General features: G+C 45.5%; 1 protein-coding gene across 8 annotated transcripts in view; it reads left to right on the forward strand.

Annotated features, from left to right (window-relative positions):
* BCOR (BCL6 corepressor) overlaps window positions 1–14,072 on the forward strand; it is an 81,698-nt gene that overhangs the window by 49,876 nt on the left and 17,750 nt on the right. For 5 of the 8 annotated variants that reach the window (XM_064497552.1, XM_064497565.1, XM_064497548.1 and 2 more), the window contains 3 exons: window positions 7,322–7,603; window positions 8,001–8,354; window positions 13,582–13,910. In XM_064497552.1, coding sequence (XP_064353622.1) covers window positions 7,322–7,603; window positions 8,001–8,354; window positions 13,582–13,910 — 965 coding nt within the window. The remainder of the gene's footprint in view (window positions 1–7,321; window positions 7,604–8,000; window positions 8,355–13,581; window positions 13,911–14,072) is intronic. The other 3 variants (XM_064497572.1, XM_064497581.1, XM_064497586.1) reach the window with 2 other exon arrangements.

The raw sequence follows: 14,072 nt of genomic DNA on the forward strand, positions 1-14,072 counted from the left end.
TTTTGGAGCTCCTGGTAAGCATCTGGCTTCCATCAATTTCTACACTGTTTTTCTTATACCTAAATAATTAAGGAGCTCAATTCCCCTCTCTGCTACTTTTTTTCTAACCACGCCAAAAAAAAAAAAGCTATGCTGAGTGTTGCAAAAGAAGAGGAAACACACTGCAGACTTTGTCGCGCGCGCGTGTGTATGTGTGAGCATGTACTTGTGTAACTTAGTGGTTGGGCGCTCTCTTCTGCAGGTGGAGATTCACGAGTAAGGCTAGTAGAAAATCTCATTCAGGCAATTTAATAACTTTGAATTATTGTTTTGGTCTTTCTTGAATGCTTTTGGCAGAGAGCATGCTGGTCGATTGTACTTGCTTGGTAACTCACCTACATCAGGTTACTTGTGGTATTCCGCTGTTGCCGAAGTAACGGTGTGAACAGAAGTTGGCCTGGCAAATAGCGAGGGAATGTTTTAGTTGTTGAGATGGAGCAAGTACCAGTGTGGGAAACGGAGAGGCTGAGCTGGAAGCAGACCGCACTGTCCCTCATCTCAGGTGTACAAGGTATCTGGGGAGGAAGGCAGCGCCACCTTGGCGGTCCCCGGGCTGCACCCCGGAGCTGCGGTCGGGTGGCCGCAGCCCTCCTTGCGCCTCGGAGGACTCTGCGATGTCCTTGATTCGGTCCTGGGCAGGTCCTCCATCCCGAGCGTGCTGCAAAGCCTGGGGCACAGCAGCAGCTGGGTCCCTGCAGAGCGAGAGGGGCCGGCGGTGTGCGGGGCCAGGGGCTGCTGGGCCAGCAGGGCACAGCCTGCTCCAGGGAGGGCCCTGAGAGAGGATCAGCATTTCTTTAACCCGCTGCACTGATTATGTGGCGCATCTTTAAATTCATCATTTAGTGAGGTCTCCAGCTCTTGAGTCTGCTGGTTAAAATGTGTTTGAGACTGTTGAATAACTGTTGGAAGCAGGGAAAAGTATGTTCAGTCTGATGTTAGTTCGTTCTCCTGCTCTCCTAACGAGCTCTGAATGAGTAGGATATTTCGTAGTTTGGCCAAATTTTTAAACTTCTGAAAGTGCAGATCTGTTCTGCTGAGGGAGCTGCTCTTTCCTATGCCCAGCCGTACAGCAGCTCGTACTTACAGGTACAGATTCAGTTCTCAGTAAAAAGTTTTTTATCGTGGTGTTTCACCTTCTGCCCCTCGGGATAGCAGATGATAAATCAGGAAGCTGAGTTTCACACTTCTTGAATGCCTCTAGTATAGTGGTTTGGCACTCCGGTGTAGCTTGAGCTGCTCGGCGGGCTCCTGACGCATCTCTAACCAGCTCATGGGCAAAAGGGCGATACATGCTGCCAGCTGGTCTCTTTAGCTTATCACCAGTGAGAGCCAGCATGACTTTTCACGGGAGAAGCTCTGTTTTCTTCCCTTTTTCTCCAGTTTCTAGCCACTCTGTTGTCTTTGGCTTTAAAGCTTTCTGACTTGAAGTGGATCACGGTTTGTAACCTCTCGTTTTACTTTCTGCCTCCTGCATGGGATCTCGATGCTGAGAAGGTGTTTCATCCCGTTTTATGTAGCGTTCATCTATTTTTGGCTAAAAGTAAAGCAGTGTTATCTTACGTATGTAAGCGGGGAATTTAGCATCAGAGCTGGCTAGCTGTTACACATGACCCCTGCTGGGAGCATTTTACCTGGCTGATGTCGATGGGGAAGAGGAAACCACAACAGAAACTGCGATTTTTCACTCTGTAGCGCACACAACGGACTTGCGGGGCTCGTCTGCTCCGGCGGTGCACAGTTGCCCTCCCTGTATGTGGGCCATAGCAAAGGATTGGGGCTGTAACAGCTGGTATTCCCCTTGACACCTGTGCGTTTCCTACAAAAATGGCTAAATAACAAAGGTGGATGATGCTTTACAGAGCCATCAGATCGTATGCAAGCTCTTCTTCGAGCTTCACCTGGGACTTTGTAATTTTCCTAGTTGTATAGTGTACATACTGACTTTTTTTGAAGCGAATGAAAGATTTTGCTCAATGTCCGATTCCCTGAACTTTTTCTCTGGCTTAACAGAGCATGAGTTTCCAGGACTGAGAAAGTCTTAAGCTTCATCTTCCCTTCTGGAGAAGGGTGAAAAGATTCACACTTGGTTTAAGAGAGGTAGCTGTATTACCTAATTAATGAGAAATGTAAGCCAAGGGGTAAACTTGAAGTGTTTTAATTCTCTCCCATCTTGTTTAGGATTTGCTGGGCATTAGGAGAACAGCAGCGAAGCTGCTTTGTTGCCAAGGTGACTTGTAAATGTTGCTGAGGCAATGCTTCTATGGTGCATTTCCATAGCACAAACTTGATAAATTATGGGATGCATATGTCGTGAGTCACAGAATTGTTCAGAGAACAAGTGATTTAAGCTATTGGCATAGGCGTTCACATCAATACGGGCATGTGATGATCGCGTGTTGGTATGTAGCAAAGCTCTCGTAGCAGTACTGAAAATCATAGTGAAGTGTGAAAGATTGAATAAATTCTACAAGCTGTGAATTTCTTGATCAAGGAGCCTAATTACCCGTTTATCTAATTTTACAGTAGGAAGACGCTGCCCACTTAATCCTAAACTGAGAAAAAATAAAACCTGGCCTTGAGACATGGGGTTACGAGGAAGAAGTTAGAGCAGTTTCTGTGTGTGAAAGTGAAACGCGGTGATGTGCAAGAGCGTTTAAGAACACATTCAGCATTGGAGCTCCGCGCCAGTGGCCCTTGGCACGTAGCGTGGTGATAGGCTGCTTTTGCTTTTTTCTGGTCTGTGTGTATACCTGGACAAGTGAAAGGCTGAAACAGTAAATATGTCCTTTGCCCTGGTCAGTGTCACCTTCCTGCAATGGGACAGAGTGCAAAAAAAAAAAAAAAAAAAGTAGTCCATGCTGGCAGGATGGTGGTTGCATGTTTGTTCAGTGCAGTAGACTTAGGCAGAAGGAAACGAATGTGGAAAGTTCCCAAGCAAAGACACTTTGAACAGAAAACAAAATCAACTGGATTTCCTCTGCCCCATGAGATACCTAAAATTTGATGCTGAAGGTGACTTACTGAATTATTTTACTTGTGCTGTGAGCTTGATGCTGAATACCGGTTTTTAGCATTTGGATAGTCATTAACAAATGAAAAGTTGGAATGATGAATAAAAAATAAAAGGTACCTTGCATAAGTGAGTGCAGGGAGAGATTGCTTAAGGGAAGAGGAAAAGCTGTTTTTAGCTGCCATGTTATTTGGACAAAGGAATCATGGCTTAAATACTAAGATGCGTTTCCTTGTTTGCATTGCATGGGGGGACCCTGCTCGCAAACAGGGCTTTTGCTGACAGCAACAGGAAGATGGAAGAATGAAGGAAAGTTTGTATCTTTTTCTTTTCTTTTCATAGCATGTGTGTGTGTATCTATAACTGTTTCTCCTGCGATCTTAAGTAGCGCACTAAGGAAATATTGCTTCAGGCAGAAATGTTATGTGAAGAAGCATCTTCTTAACTCTTCCTTGTTTGTAGTTTTATAGGACAGTAAGAAAGGGTTTGAGTTGTTGGTGCTGGTTCTCACAGCTGCTGTAAGACTAGCAAGTTCTCGAGTGGTGAGAACTGAATGCACTGAAGAGTTTATCTCATTGCTCGGAGAGGTGTGTTGCTATGAGAACTTGGCATTTAGTATGTTTCTGGCTACCTCTTCGCTGTGTGAGTAGTGATGATGTGAAAACTCAAAGTATTTTGTTGGTTTTTTTTTTCCCTTGAGCAGAGAAACGGATGTTGTAGATATATGTGGGAAGGGGAAATAAAAGCAAATAAATTCTCCTTGTCCTTGTTGGGCATGCGAGATATGCTTACGTTGTTGTGCTTTGAGTTGACTTTTATATCTTAATTTGGGGAGACATTGTGTCTGATCCCGGTTGCTTGCAAAACAGTTTGAGGACAGAGTGGAAACTGGTGGTAAAATATTAATAGAGTTCATTGTGCTCCACAAAGCCGTTGCGGTTGTGCCGAGGAGAGAAACCTCCAGGCACCTAACACCGTTGGTCAGCGTAGCAGTGACGTGTTGCTGCAAGCTGCATGAAAAGCATAACTGCACGTGGGTTATACGATGTCCCAAACAGAAACTAACCTTTGTTCTTTTACTGCAAAAATACAGTTGAGTAGGAAAATACAGTAGGGTAGGGAGGAAATATAGGCAGCAGGGCAGATATGCAGCTAAGCGTTCTGTGTTGCTCCCCGGCATTGCTTTCTCCGGCTTGCAAAGTCGATGCAGGATGATCGTGCAACGTGGTTTTATGCACAGAGATGTCACTCATCTAATGGTCTTAACTTCAGAAACGTGTGCATATAATGTTCCTAATTTCAGAAACGCATGTGCAGTAGGTGGTCCCTGAGGGGCTGTTTTAGCTTGGCAGCGGTGGAGATGCGATCATCTGAGGGGGCCTCAGGCAAGGATGTAACTGTGTTCTTGACTCCAGGTGGCAGAGGCAAAGGTACTACAGAGCCGGTGGCAGCAAGGGGCACTGCTGTCAGTGGTGACCTACCACTTGTTTTCTGGACAAACTTCAATAGACGTGCGCTGTTCTCTGCAGCATGCAATGCCCCAGAAGAAATGATGACGGCGAAGAACTGTTAACGAGGTTAAAGCAAATGTCTCTCCCCTCCTTTTTACTTTTTAGCATTGACTATCTGTGAAGAACCAGGCAGCCTGCATCCCTCTGCCAGGTCCTCTTGCAAATAGAAAAGGAGTTAATCTGAAGTCAGTTGCTTTCAATGGTGGCGAAATGGAATTAGATGGCCATTTCCTGCAAGCCCAAAAGATTAAGACCATCAAAACCCTGTATAGCCTGCTACTTCTCCTGACCCTTCAAAAGCTTCTCTGGGAATAAGTCAGAATGTGCCTGCCTTTTCTCAGGCTAGGCAGTGTTGCGAACAGGAAAACTGTCCCAATTAGGGATATTCGGGGTGAACTGTGATGTGTAGTTTCTGGTCTGGCTGGAGACCTAGAGAGTGCAAACATGAGGAGCATGGCAGGGAGTACGCTTACCTGATCTGTTCAGGGATACTGAGCATACCATGTTTCCTTAGGTAAGGGGGCAAGGACAGCAGATTGTGTTAAAACTGTAAAATGAAATCTGATAGAAGCATTTCCGAAATGATACTTAAAATGTTGCTGGTCCAGCTTCTTGTATACTGCGTGAAACAAAATTGATCTTGCTGTTGGTGTGGTTATAGCGTACAGCTGTTGTGTAGCATCTTTGTGCCAGATGTGCAAGTGCGTGGTGTTTACAGGTTCATTCTGATCTGGGGGGATGCTGGCTGTTTAAAGGCATGGTTGTCATTTACTAAGATACTTGTTTTCCTCTTCTGACACCTTACCCTTATAGAGGAACATGACAGCATTGCTGGTCAAAAGAACTGCGACAATCTACATTTTAAAGTCTTAAAGTGAGCAGGTGTTACAGCCAATGGACTTACGGAGAGAAGAATGGCCAAAGCCTGAGCGTCCTGCTCGCCTGGAAAAAGTCAACTTCTTTTTTTTCTTGGCCAAATTGTCTGCCACTCTTTTTAAAGTAGCGCCACAGGCAGCTTGTCAAGCAATGTAAAATGACTCTGTGGTGTCTTCTAGTGTTGGCAGACATCTCCAGGGCCCTAGACACTACACAGAGCTTTTTTCCAAGTTGTGGTGAAGAAAATTCTCATCAGAGGGGGGCTTTTTCTGCCTTCCATTGCTTATTAGAGATATTTTGGGGATGGTCATGAAACCAGAAGGTGTTGGCAGAGCTTTAGGAAGATGCTCTCAAGACAAAAGCGTGAACATGCTTGGACCTTATCCAGGGGCTGCCACTGCCTAGATAGTGGTGGGGGGAGCTGATGGGGTGTCAGGGCAGGAGGGGAGAGGAGGCCACTGGTGGCAGGGGACAGTGACTGTACTGGCAAGGGGACGAGCGAAAGCTGAAAGCTGGGTGTAAGGGGGGAGGAGGCCGAGTAAGGTTCAGGGGGATGGATAGGGAGAAGGGACAGAAAAAGGAGTTGTCAAGAGTGGCCAGGAGTGGGAAAGCTAGTCAAGAGAGCAAACCAGCAGATGTGTTTGCAGGAAGGGAAGTGAATCTGCAGGAAGGGAAGTGAGAGAAGGAGAAATGGCGAGGAGGAGGAAAAGGAAAAGGGATGTTAAGCCCTTGGGAAGTGGAATAGAGAATAGAGACAATTTGCCAAACAGCAGCAGACGTGTGAAAAGAACATAGTAGTTAGCCAGGAGGGCTAAAAAAGCATGGGAAAACTAACTTGCTGGTGAGAATTGTAAATAGGAAGCTGATGAAGAGCATTGCACTCTGTACGGCATGTCTGCCTAATCGTGTCTCAGCTACTTTGGTTTAACCCAAGAAAGAATACCTCTTCAAGATGATGGTTAAATACCATTTTAAGTCAAGCATCCATTTAAAATTGCTTAAGCTGTCTCTAAATTTGGGGGAGGAAGATTTTTCGGGGGGGAGGCTGAAAGTTACACAGCGAGCATGGCATTTTTGTGCTAGTTCGTGAGGCTTGTTTCTAGTAAGCTTTTCAAGCCTCACCTGGTCACTGCTGCTGGAAATACACCCTGCATAAGTGCGGTCTGTTTTAAAAGGAGGTGACAGAGATCATGTGATAACAGTGACAGGCTGATTACTTCAAGTGAGGAAGCCTTTTTATAACCTTAAATTCAAATAGTGCTTTTTGTAAAACATTATAGCTATTCTTAGTGGTATTCCTCCATGTGTGTGCGTAAGCGTGTGCGTGTGCGTTGTATTTCCCTTTTGTATCTCCAGCAGAAGGGGCAAATGCCTTTACTCAGAATCTGCATTTGATGCAAGAAGCAGAGAAAGACTCTGAATTAGTGAAAGACTATTATCATCAGAAAGTCTTTATTAAAAAAGTCCTTGCAAAATGAAGCCTGGATTACTACTTATCAAGGGTTTTGGGGAGTGAGGTTGCTTTCTGAAAAGGGTCTGTGCTTTCGATATCTGAAGGTTTTTCTTTAATTTTAAAAAAAGCATATTTTGATGTTTCTATGGATATGTGTATTGTGAATTGTGTACTTCTTATATTGATTTTAAAAAACAACACAAAGCATGTGCATTTGGGGGGCATTAGTACTTAACTGTTGAAAACTGCTGTCTTAGGCTGACCAGAGGAGATTTGAGCTGAAGTACAATTTCATGTTTATTTGCATGCCTTGTAAACCGTAAGTCGTGATGGAGATGTGCTGGTAAGGGGATGACATGGAAGAGATCAGAGAGCATAGCTTTCTTACAATGCATTGTGTTGTATTTATTGTGTCTTGTCTTTTATTTTTAGGTAACTTTACTAGTACAGAAAACAACCAAGGTCACTTTCTTGAAACTCCAGAGGAAAAAGATCTCTCAAATGAGAAATGTTATTTAGAGAGACATTCTATATATGAAAAAGCGGAAGACCAGCCAACAGAAGATATTGGCCAACATCCATGTCCACGTCTGGACAGGAAGCGTAAACACTCTGGTGAGAGAGTGCAAAACGATGGCAGCCAGCACGAAAACTTTATGGATGAACTGCAGGATGAAGTTATATCAAAGGCAAAAAAGAAGAAGATCTGCAAAGGTAAATAAGCATTTTCCTTTGGTCTCTCTCAAGGAATGTCTTGTGAAAGGACCGTCCCTTTGGCTTAATGTGTTTCCATTTATGAACTTGATAGTTACTAATGTGAGCACTGTCATTTCACTTAAAATTATATATATGTATATATATGTATGTATATATATATGTATATATCTCTCTCTCAAAAAAAAACCTTGGTATATAAGGGTAAAGCAGTAGTCATTGGACACTGTAGCCACAGCAGTGCAAGTTACTGTAGTGCATGTAACCCTTAATGAGCGAACCTTTAAAATGCATAGTGTGGTGGTAAAGCTGAGACTATATGCCCCGAAAGTGAAATGTAGCTTTTGTTTTAAGTTGAGGGGGCTTTTTGATTAATTTTTAGTTATTTTTCCATTAGATGACTGGCCTGAGAGGGAAATGACAAACAATTCCTCTAACCACTTAGAAGAGCCCAATTGTAATGAGGTGACCAACCTGAAGGTGTGCATTGAATTAACAGGGCTCCATCCCAAAAAGCAGCGTCACCTGCAGCATCTTAGGGAACTATGGGAGCAGCAGGTGTCACCAGAGAGATCCCCGTCCGGCAAGTTGGGCCGGCAAAGCAGGAAAGATTTAGCTGAGGCTGTTCAGCCAGAGGCCACTGCAAAGGTCAAAGACTTCACAGAAGAAAGGCACACCAAGAAAAGGTCAGAGGCCAAAAGCAATAGAAGTTGGTCTGAAGAGTCCCTCAAAACAAGTGACAATGAACAAGGTATGCAGAGACTACTAGGGAAACCAGCTGGCTTTAGCATTTACAGTGACGCATGCTGCCACCGATGTTAAGGAATTGTTGAGAGTTTTTTTTAATTTTTTAATATATTTCTGTAGATGTCCATCTGTATAAGGACTGACAGCTCCACTATAAGAAACGCACTGTAGCTGATATTTGGCGGACAAGAAAATATGTTTGTGTATGTGTGTGTAGCTGTATGTGTTTGTGTGTGTGTTTTGACTTTAAATAATCCTGTCATAGATATCTGGAAAAGAAGTTTATGTCTCTAGAAGAGATCTGGGGGGGAGGGCATTTAATGCAGAAATGGTTCTGAGTGAGGAAGAATGCAAACAGGTTATTAGCTCGTGTAAGGGCGTTTAACCACAGCTGAGATTTGAGTGGGTATGACCTGTAAAACAGTGTAAGTACTGCTAGGAGTTCTGTATCTCGGGAATCCAATGGCTCCATCATCCCGGGAACTGCTGAGTTTCCTGGCCTTTTCTGAGGCAGGCTTGCAAGAGAGCCTCATCCTCCTCTCCAAGAGGATGCCTTGCCGATTTGTCTTGGATGTCTCCTGTCAACCCCTTTGGCCCTCCTGCCTGCCATCCTGGCCCTATGTGGGCATGCAGAGGTCTTCCTGGTAGCTCTCTCCCGCGGGGGTCTCTTCCTCAAAGTACGTCAGCTTTCTTTGATTTGTGTCTGGCTGCTTTTCCCCCCTCACTCGCCTTCCTCTTCATCTTCCCTGCTGCCCAGTCCCTATCCTGGGGAAGTGCTTTGAGGCAGTCTGTCAAATTCTTTCCTGTGGGCAGGAAACGCTTCCGCCCCCCTGCTGCGCTGGCCTGCCCACTGGGGCAGCAATGCCGGCTGCCCCTGGCACGTCCTCGGTTGTCTTTCCCACCTTCCTGCCGTGTTAGCTGCCGTAACATCGTTGGAGGGCCAAAGGGGAATGACAGCACGTGGTCCATGTGGCTGGCCTTGCTTGGACATCTGCTCCACCTTGCCATGAATCCCTGCCCCTTCTAAGCACAGCAGATAGTTTTCTTTAGGCTTTTCAGACAAATGACTACAAATATTTTTTCTTTTCTTTTCTTCCTTCTTCTCTTCTTGTTAGCTCTCCCTCTGTCCCCAAATTGTCTGCCTGCTTTTAAAGAAAAGTTATTTCTGTGGAAGGGGAACAGAGTCCAGTGTTTGGACTCCTTCCTTCAGAGACCTGTGAACTTCATGAAACTGGTAACATTTTGCCCTCAAGCTGGCTTTACCTATAGTGTAGCTGAGACACCTTCAAGAGGAAGAAGCATAAGGAAAGTAGATCCTGTTGTCCCATGTCAGAATCTCTTAAGGAAAGCATTGAATCCAGGTCATCCTACACTGGTGAGAATTTTCCAGGGTAACATCTCTGAAATGATAGCAGACAAAACTGTTGACTTACCTTCTGTCCTAAAGATTCTCACCCATCTTTCCCCTTGGTAGGATTATTTGAGGGCAGAAAACCCCAAACTTTGATGCTTATTGATGGGGAAGGTTCTGCAAAAGGACTTGTGGAGCAGAAGATCAAAAGTTACTCGAAAAGGAACTTTGACTCTTATTCCCTTGCTTTGTGTGCTGCCTTGGTGAGCATGGTATCAGCTCAAACATCCCTGCCCATCACCTGCTCCCGTTTGTACTTTCAGAAAGAGATATCTTGTAGAGATTAAAGGAGGGTCACTAACAAGAAGCTGCATTGTGTAAGGATGCTCTAGCTCTGCATTGCCTCCCACGATAGTGACAGACTTCTCTAACACATGACCTCAGGACAGAAAAAAAGGTGGCTCCCGATTTACGCACTGCTCCCAAAGGCATAGATTCAGTTGCCCCATGGCTATGAAAAACCTTTTGGTTTTGGAAGCCTCTATAAAACCATAAACCTGACTAAATTATACGTCACCATCCATTGTGCAGAGGCACTAGAGATCATTCAGCTCACTTTGCTAATGCTCTTGCAACCCCACTGAAGTGTAAACCTTTGAATCTCCTTTCTCTTAGTTCACTAGGATGAGGAATTTTTTCCCTGTTGCGTGACATTTGCATAGGGAAGGAGATTTTTAGCTTTTCTTGCCCAGGAATAGTCCTCAAACTTCTCTTAAGTGTGCCCCTTCTTAGAAGGGATTTGTGATATCTTGTTGCAAGAGGAGTCATCTGTTGCAAGTGAAGCTGTCACTGAGCAATCACCCCTTCTCTCCCCCAGTCTGTGCCCTGTGGCTGGATGACCAAGTGGTGGCCTCTGGAGATGTCCTTAGCTGGACATCTCCTAGCTGTCACCTCCTTGGAGGGTCATCCTTGAGGAGCTGAGCTGCCAGATGTGGGATTCGCCTTGCCTAAAATTGTTTTGGGGCCCTGCCGCTTCCCATTTTGGTGGTGACGTTGCCCGTTGCAGCTCTCCCAGTTGCAGCAGCTCCGCGAGCCCTTGGCACAGTGATCCCTGCTGCGCCGCTCACCTGGCCCCGCAGCTAATGCAGTATCAGCAGTGGTCTCTCCCGGAGTCCCAGCTGAGCAATAACCTGGCGCTGCAAGCTGCGAGCGGTGTAGTAGCCGGCCTCCTCTGATAGTCCCCCGGGGAGCTGCAGCCATTTATAGGGGGAGAGGAGAAAACCCAGCGGTTCTGTTAATCGCCTCCATGCAGGCAGTGTGGAAACAAAAGCCGCGGCGGGGAGCAGCCAGGAGGGCTCCGGCGCACCTGGAAAGCCACCGCCTGCCCCTCGGAGCCGGGTACGGTTACAGCCGGCTCGGCGGCCGCCGGACTTGGCAGGCGGGAGCTGGCTGCCGGAGGATGTGGGAGCCGAACAAGCATGCATTCAGGCTGCACGGCAGTGGCCGCCTCTCCCTGCGGACCTCTCCGCCAGGCCAGCCCGCGGGAGGAGAGGCAGAGCCTGCTCAGGCACCCTCACCACAGCCCGCATCAGTCGCCGGCACGGCTTTTTCTTTGCATGGACATCTGGGGAGATTCCTGCCTGCTCTGTTTGTCTTCTCTCCACCTTACCATATGCAGTGGTCAGAAAGGTGGGGTGGGATTCGAGGATTAATCGCTCGCCTCTTTTTGGCCTGCATCACTTGCGTTTCCCAGGCTGAAGCTCGTGCCTTCTCCGGATAGTGCTGGCCTCTTGCAACTTCATTGATCCCAAAGCTCCCAGGCTTGCAGTTGCCACTCCTCATCTCGTAGCGGTGGTGTGCATTTAGCCTGGTGTCTGCTGTCGCCACGGAGGGTCAAAGTGCAGCACAGAGTTTGCGAAGTTTGCAGGCTGGAGTTCACATTTTTTGCAGTGGCTAAACTTTTTTATTGTCTCATTCGGCCTCCCTGAATGGGAAAGCCTGCAGTTCTTTGAGATATGCTTCTCTTCCTGTGATTTTTTTTCCCTCCCCCCAGCCTTTCTGTATTTTTGTCCTTCTCTGGACCTGTTTTTTTCTCTGTTTTTGTTTTTCTATGTGCAGCGGTTTCTCCCTTCCCTTCACACTCACCAGACTTCGTTGCTGCTGCTTTCCATCTTCACAATCTTTTTCGTAAACGATTAAGGAGATAATGATGATACTTCTGTATTGGAATTGGGCTTTTTATGTGCTACTCCAATTAGGTTAGTTGGAAACAGGAGAATTAGAAACACTCTTTTTATTTCATGCTGTTTGCAGAGTTGGAAAGACAACCTTGCATCAGGCTACAACTGGAAGGGTTTTTTTCATGATTATAATGCCTAAAAACGGAAAAGACTGGATTCTTGCTGAACAGTCTGCACATCATATGTCCCATAAATTTGCTGACATCTGGTTGGCAAGCCATATTACGCGTCTTTTTCTAGAAAGTGGTTCTAAAGAACTTGAGGGTTTCTGTTTTCATCTTTAATCTAGAAAGCCTTCTGCAGGTCGTGTTCTCAGCTCTGTTTAAAAGGAGGCAAAAGTGTGAAGCTGCCCACTGAGACGATTCCAGATTTTTATTTTTGTTTTATATTTTTTGCCAGCCAACTTGATTGAGTTTCTTAAATCAAGGTCTCTGTTCACTGGGCAGCCGTGTGCTGTATTTGCCTCTGCCATCTCTTCTGTTCTGAAAGTAGCATCACTTCAGAGACTCCTTAGAGCAAAGGAGCCTCTTTCAAGTGCTCTGGGTTTTTCTGCACCTTCCCTCAGTGATACAGTATTGTCTGGATGAAGTGTCCCTTCCCTTCCAGCAACCCTTAATTCATTTATTTTCTCCAAAGGAGTTGGTTCTGAGGTCACCTCAATTCTCTGCCCAGGGGAAATTCAGACTATAAAAAGTCAACTTTTCTTGTTCTTGTTTTGTTGTAAACCTGCTTGCAGACTGAAAAAAATAACCATGCTTTTTGCATGTGGCCCAGATTGTGAGACTCAGCTTGTACAGAACGAATCCGTGGAGAAAACCCAGTCCTGTGAGTATTCTGCAAAGGGCTGCAAAGCCCTGGCTTTTTCTGGTCCGAGACGTTCCACTACCTTACAGTCTCACAGTGCAGCTAGTCAGAGTCCTCTGGAAAACATAGCCACTTGCTTTTTCTGTGAAATACCTGTACCTTTTGATAGACAGTTTGCACAGGACTTCTGTAGCAATGGCTCCTTAAGTAGCCATTGTTTTCTTTTTTTTTCCTCTTTAAGTAAAAATGCTACAAAAGAGATGCTCGCTATCTTATTGCTATCTTACGCGCTAAGCTCAAATTTCCTCAGTGCTGTCCCATTAAGACCTCTTCCATGCTACTATTTATTTCTCTTTTCCCTCCTCCCCCTACAATTCACATATCTGCCCTGAACTTAAACCTGGAAAAGGCAGAAAAGCTCAGTAGGGCCCAGGATGAGGGAGAAGTTGGTTCCCATTCAGATAAGGCAGTTCCAGGTAAGGAAGCGCGTTTTCCCAAAGCAAGGAAATTCGGTTGCAGCTTTCTGCTCTGCCGCTGCAGGTTGGCTGTCACAGTGCGGAGCTGGCACAGTGCTGCACTGTACGGCCCTTGCAGTACCCAGGCACCAGTCGCAGAGAATTTCATTTAGTGATTTTTATCGGACTGTTACAACTATTAACTTATGTTAACTTGCAAGATGCTATTTACAATTTGAATGTGGAACACTTAAAATATTAATGATTTGAAAATGTAATTGGTAGATCTCTTAAGCTGTTGAGGAGCTTGTGTTAAGTGCTAGCAATATGTTTTCCTTTTAACACACCATGCAACGTGTAATGCCTTTCCTTCCTATTTAGGCTTGCCTGTATTCCCAGTGTCTCCGCACATGAAGAGCCTTTCATCCACCAATGCAAACAGCAAAAGGCAGGCTCAGCCAAGCTGTACTCCAGCCTCGAGGTTGGCTGCCAAACAGCAGAAAATTAAAGAAAGCCGGAAGACAGATGGGCTGTATACAGATGAAGAGGAGGATTTCCAACCTGCATCTCTGCTGCAGAAATACACTGAGTGCGAGAAGCCATCAGGGAAACGTCAGTGTAAAACAAAACACTTGGCACTGCAGGAGAGGAGAAGGAGGTCATCTCTGACAGGGGATGACACCACAGATATCGAAAATGCTGAAGATAAGGTATCTTTATTTAGACTTAATTGTCTACTAGCATCACCGAATGCAGAGCCAGCCTGCTTAAAACTAATGTGCTGTCATGCAGGGTAGCAGTGATTTCTTTCGAATTTTTCCATGTGTGGTTTGCACATTTTTAATTTGCTTCTCTTAACCTGCCTGAGTTTA

Source organism: Dromaius novaehollandiae, chromosome 1 (genome assembly GCF_036370855.1).
Source record: "Dromaius novaehollandiae isolate bDroNov1 chromosome 1, bDroNov1.hap1, whole genome shotgun sequence".
NCBI lineage: Eukaryota > Metazoa > Chordata > Aves > Casuariiformes > Dromaiidae > Dromaius > Dromaius novaehollandiae.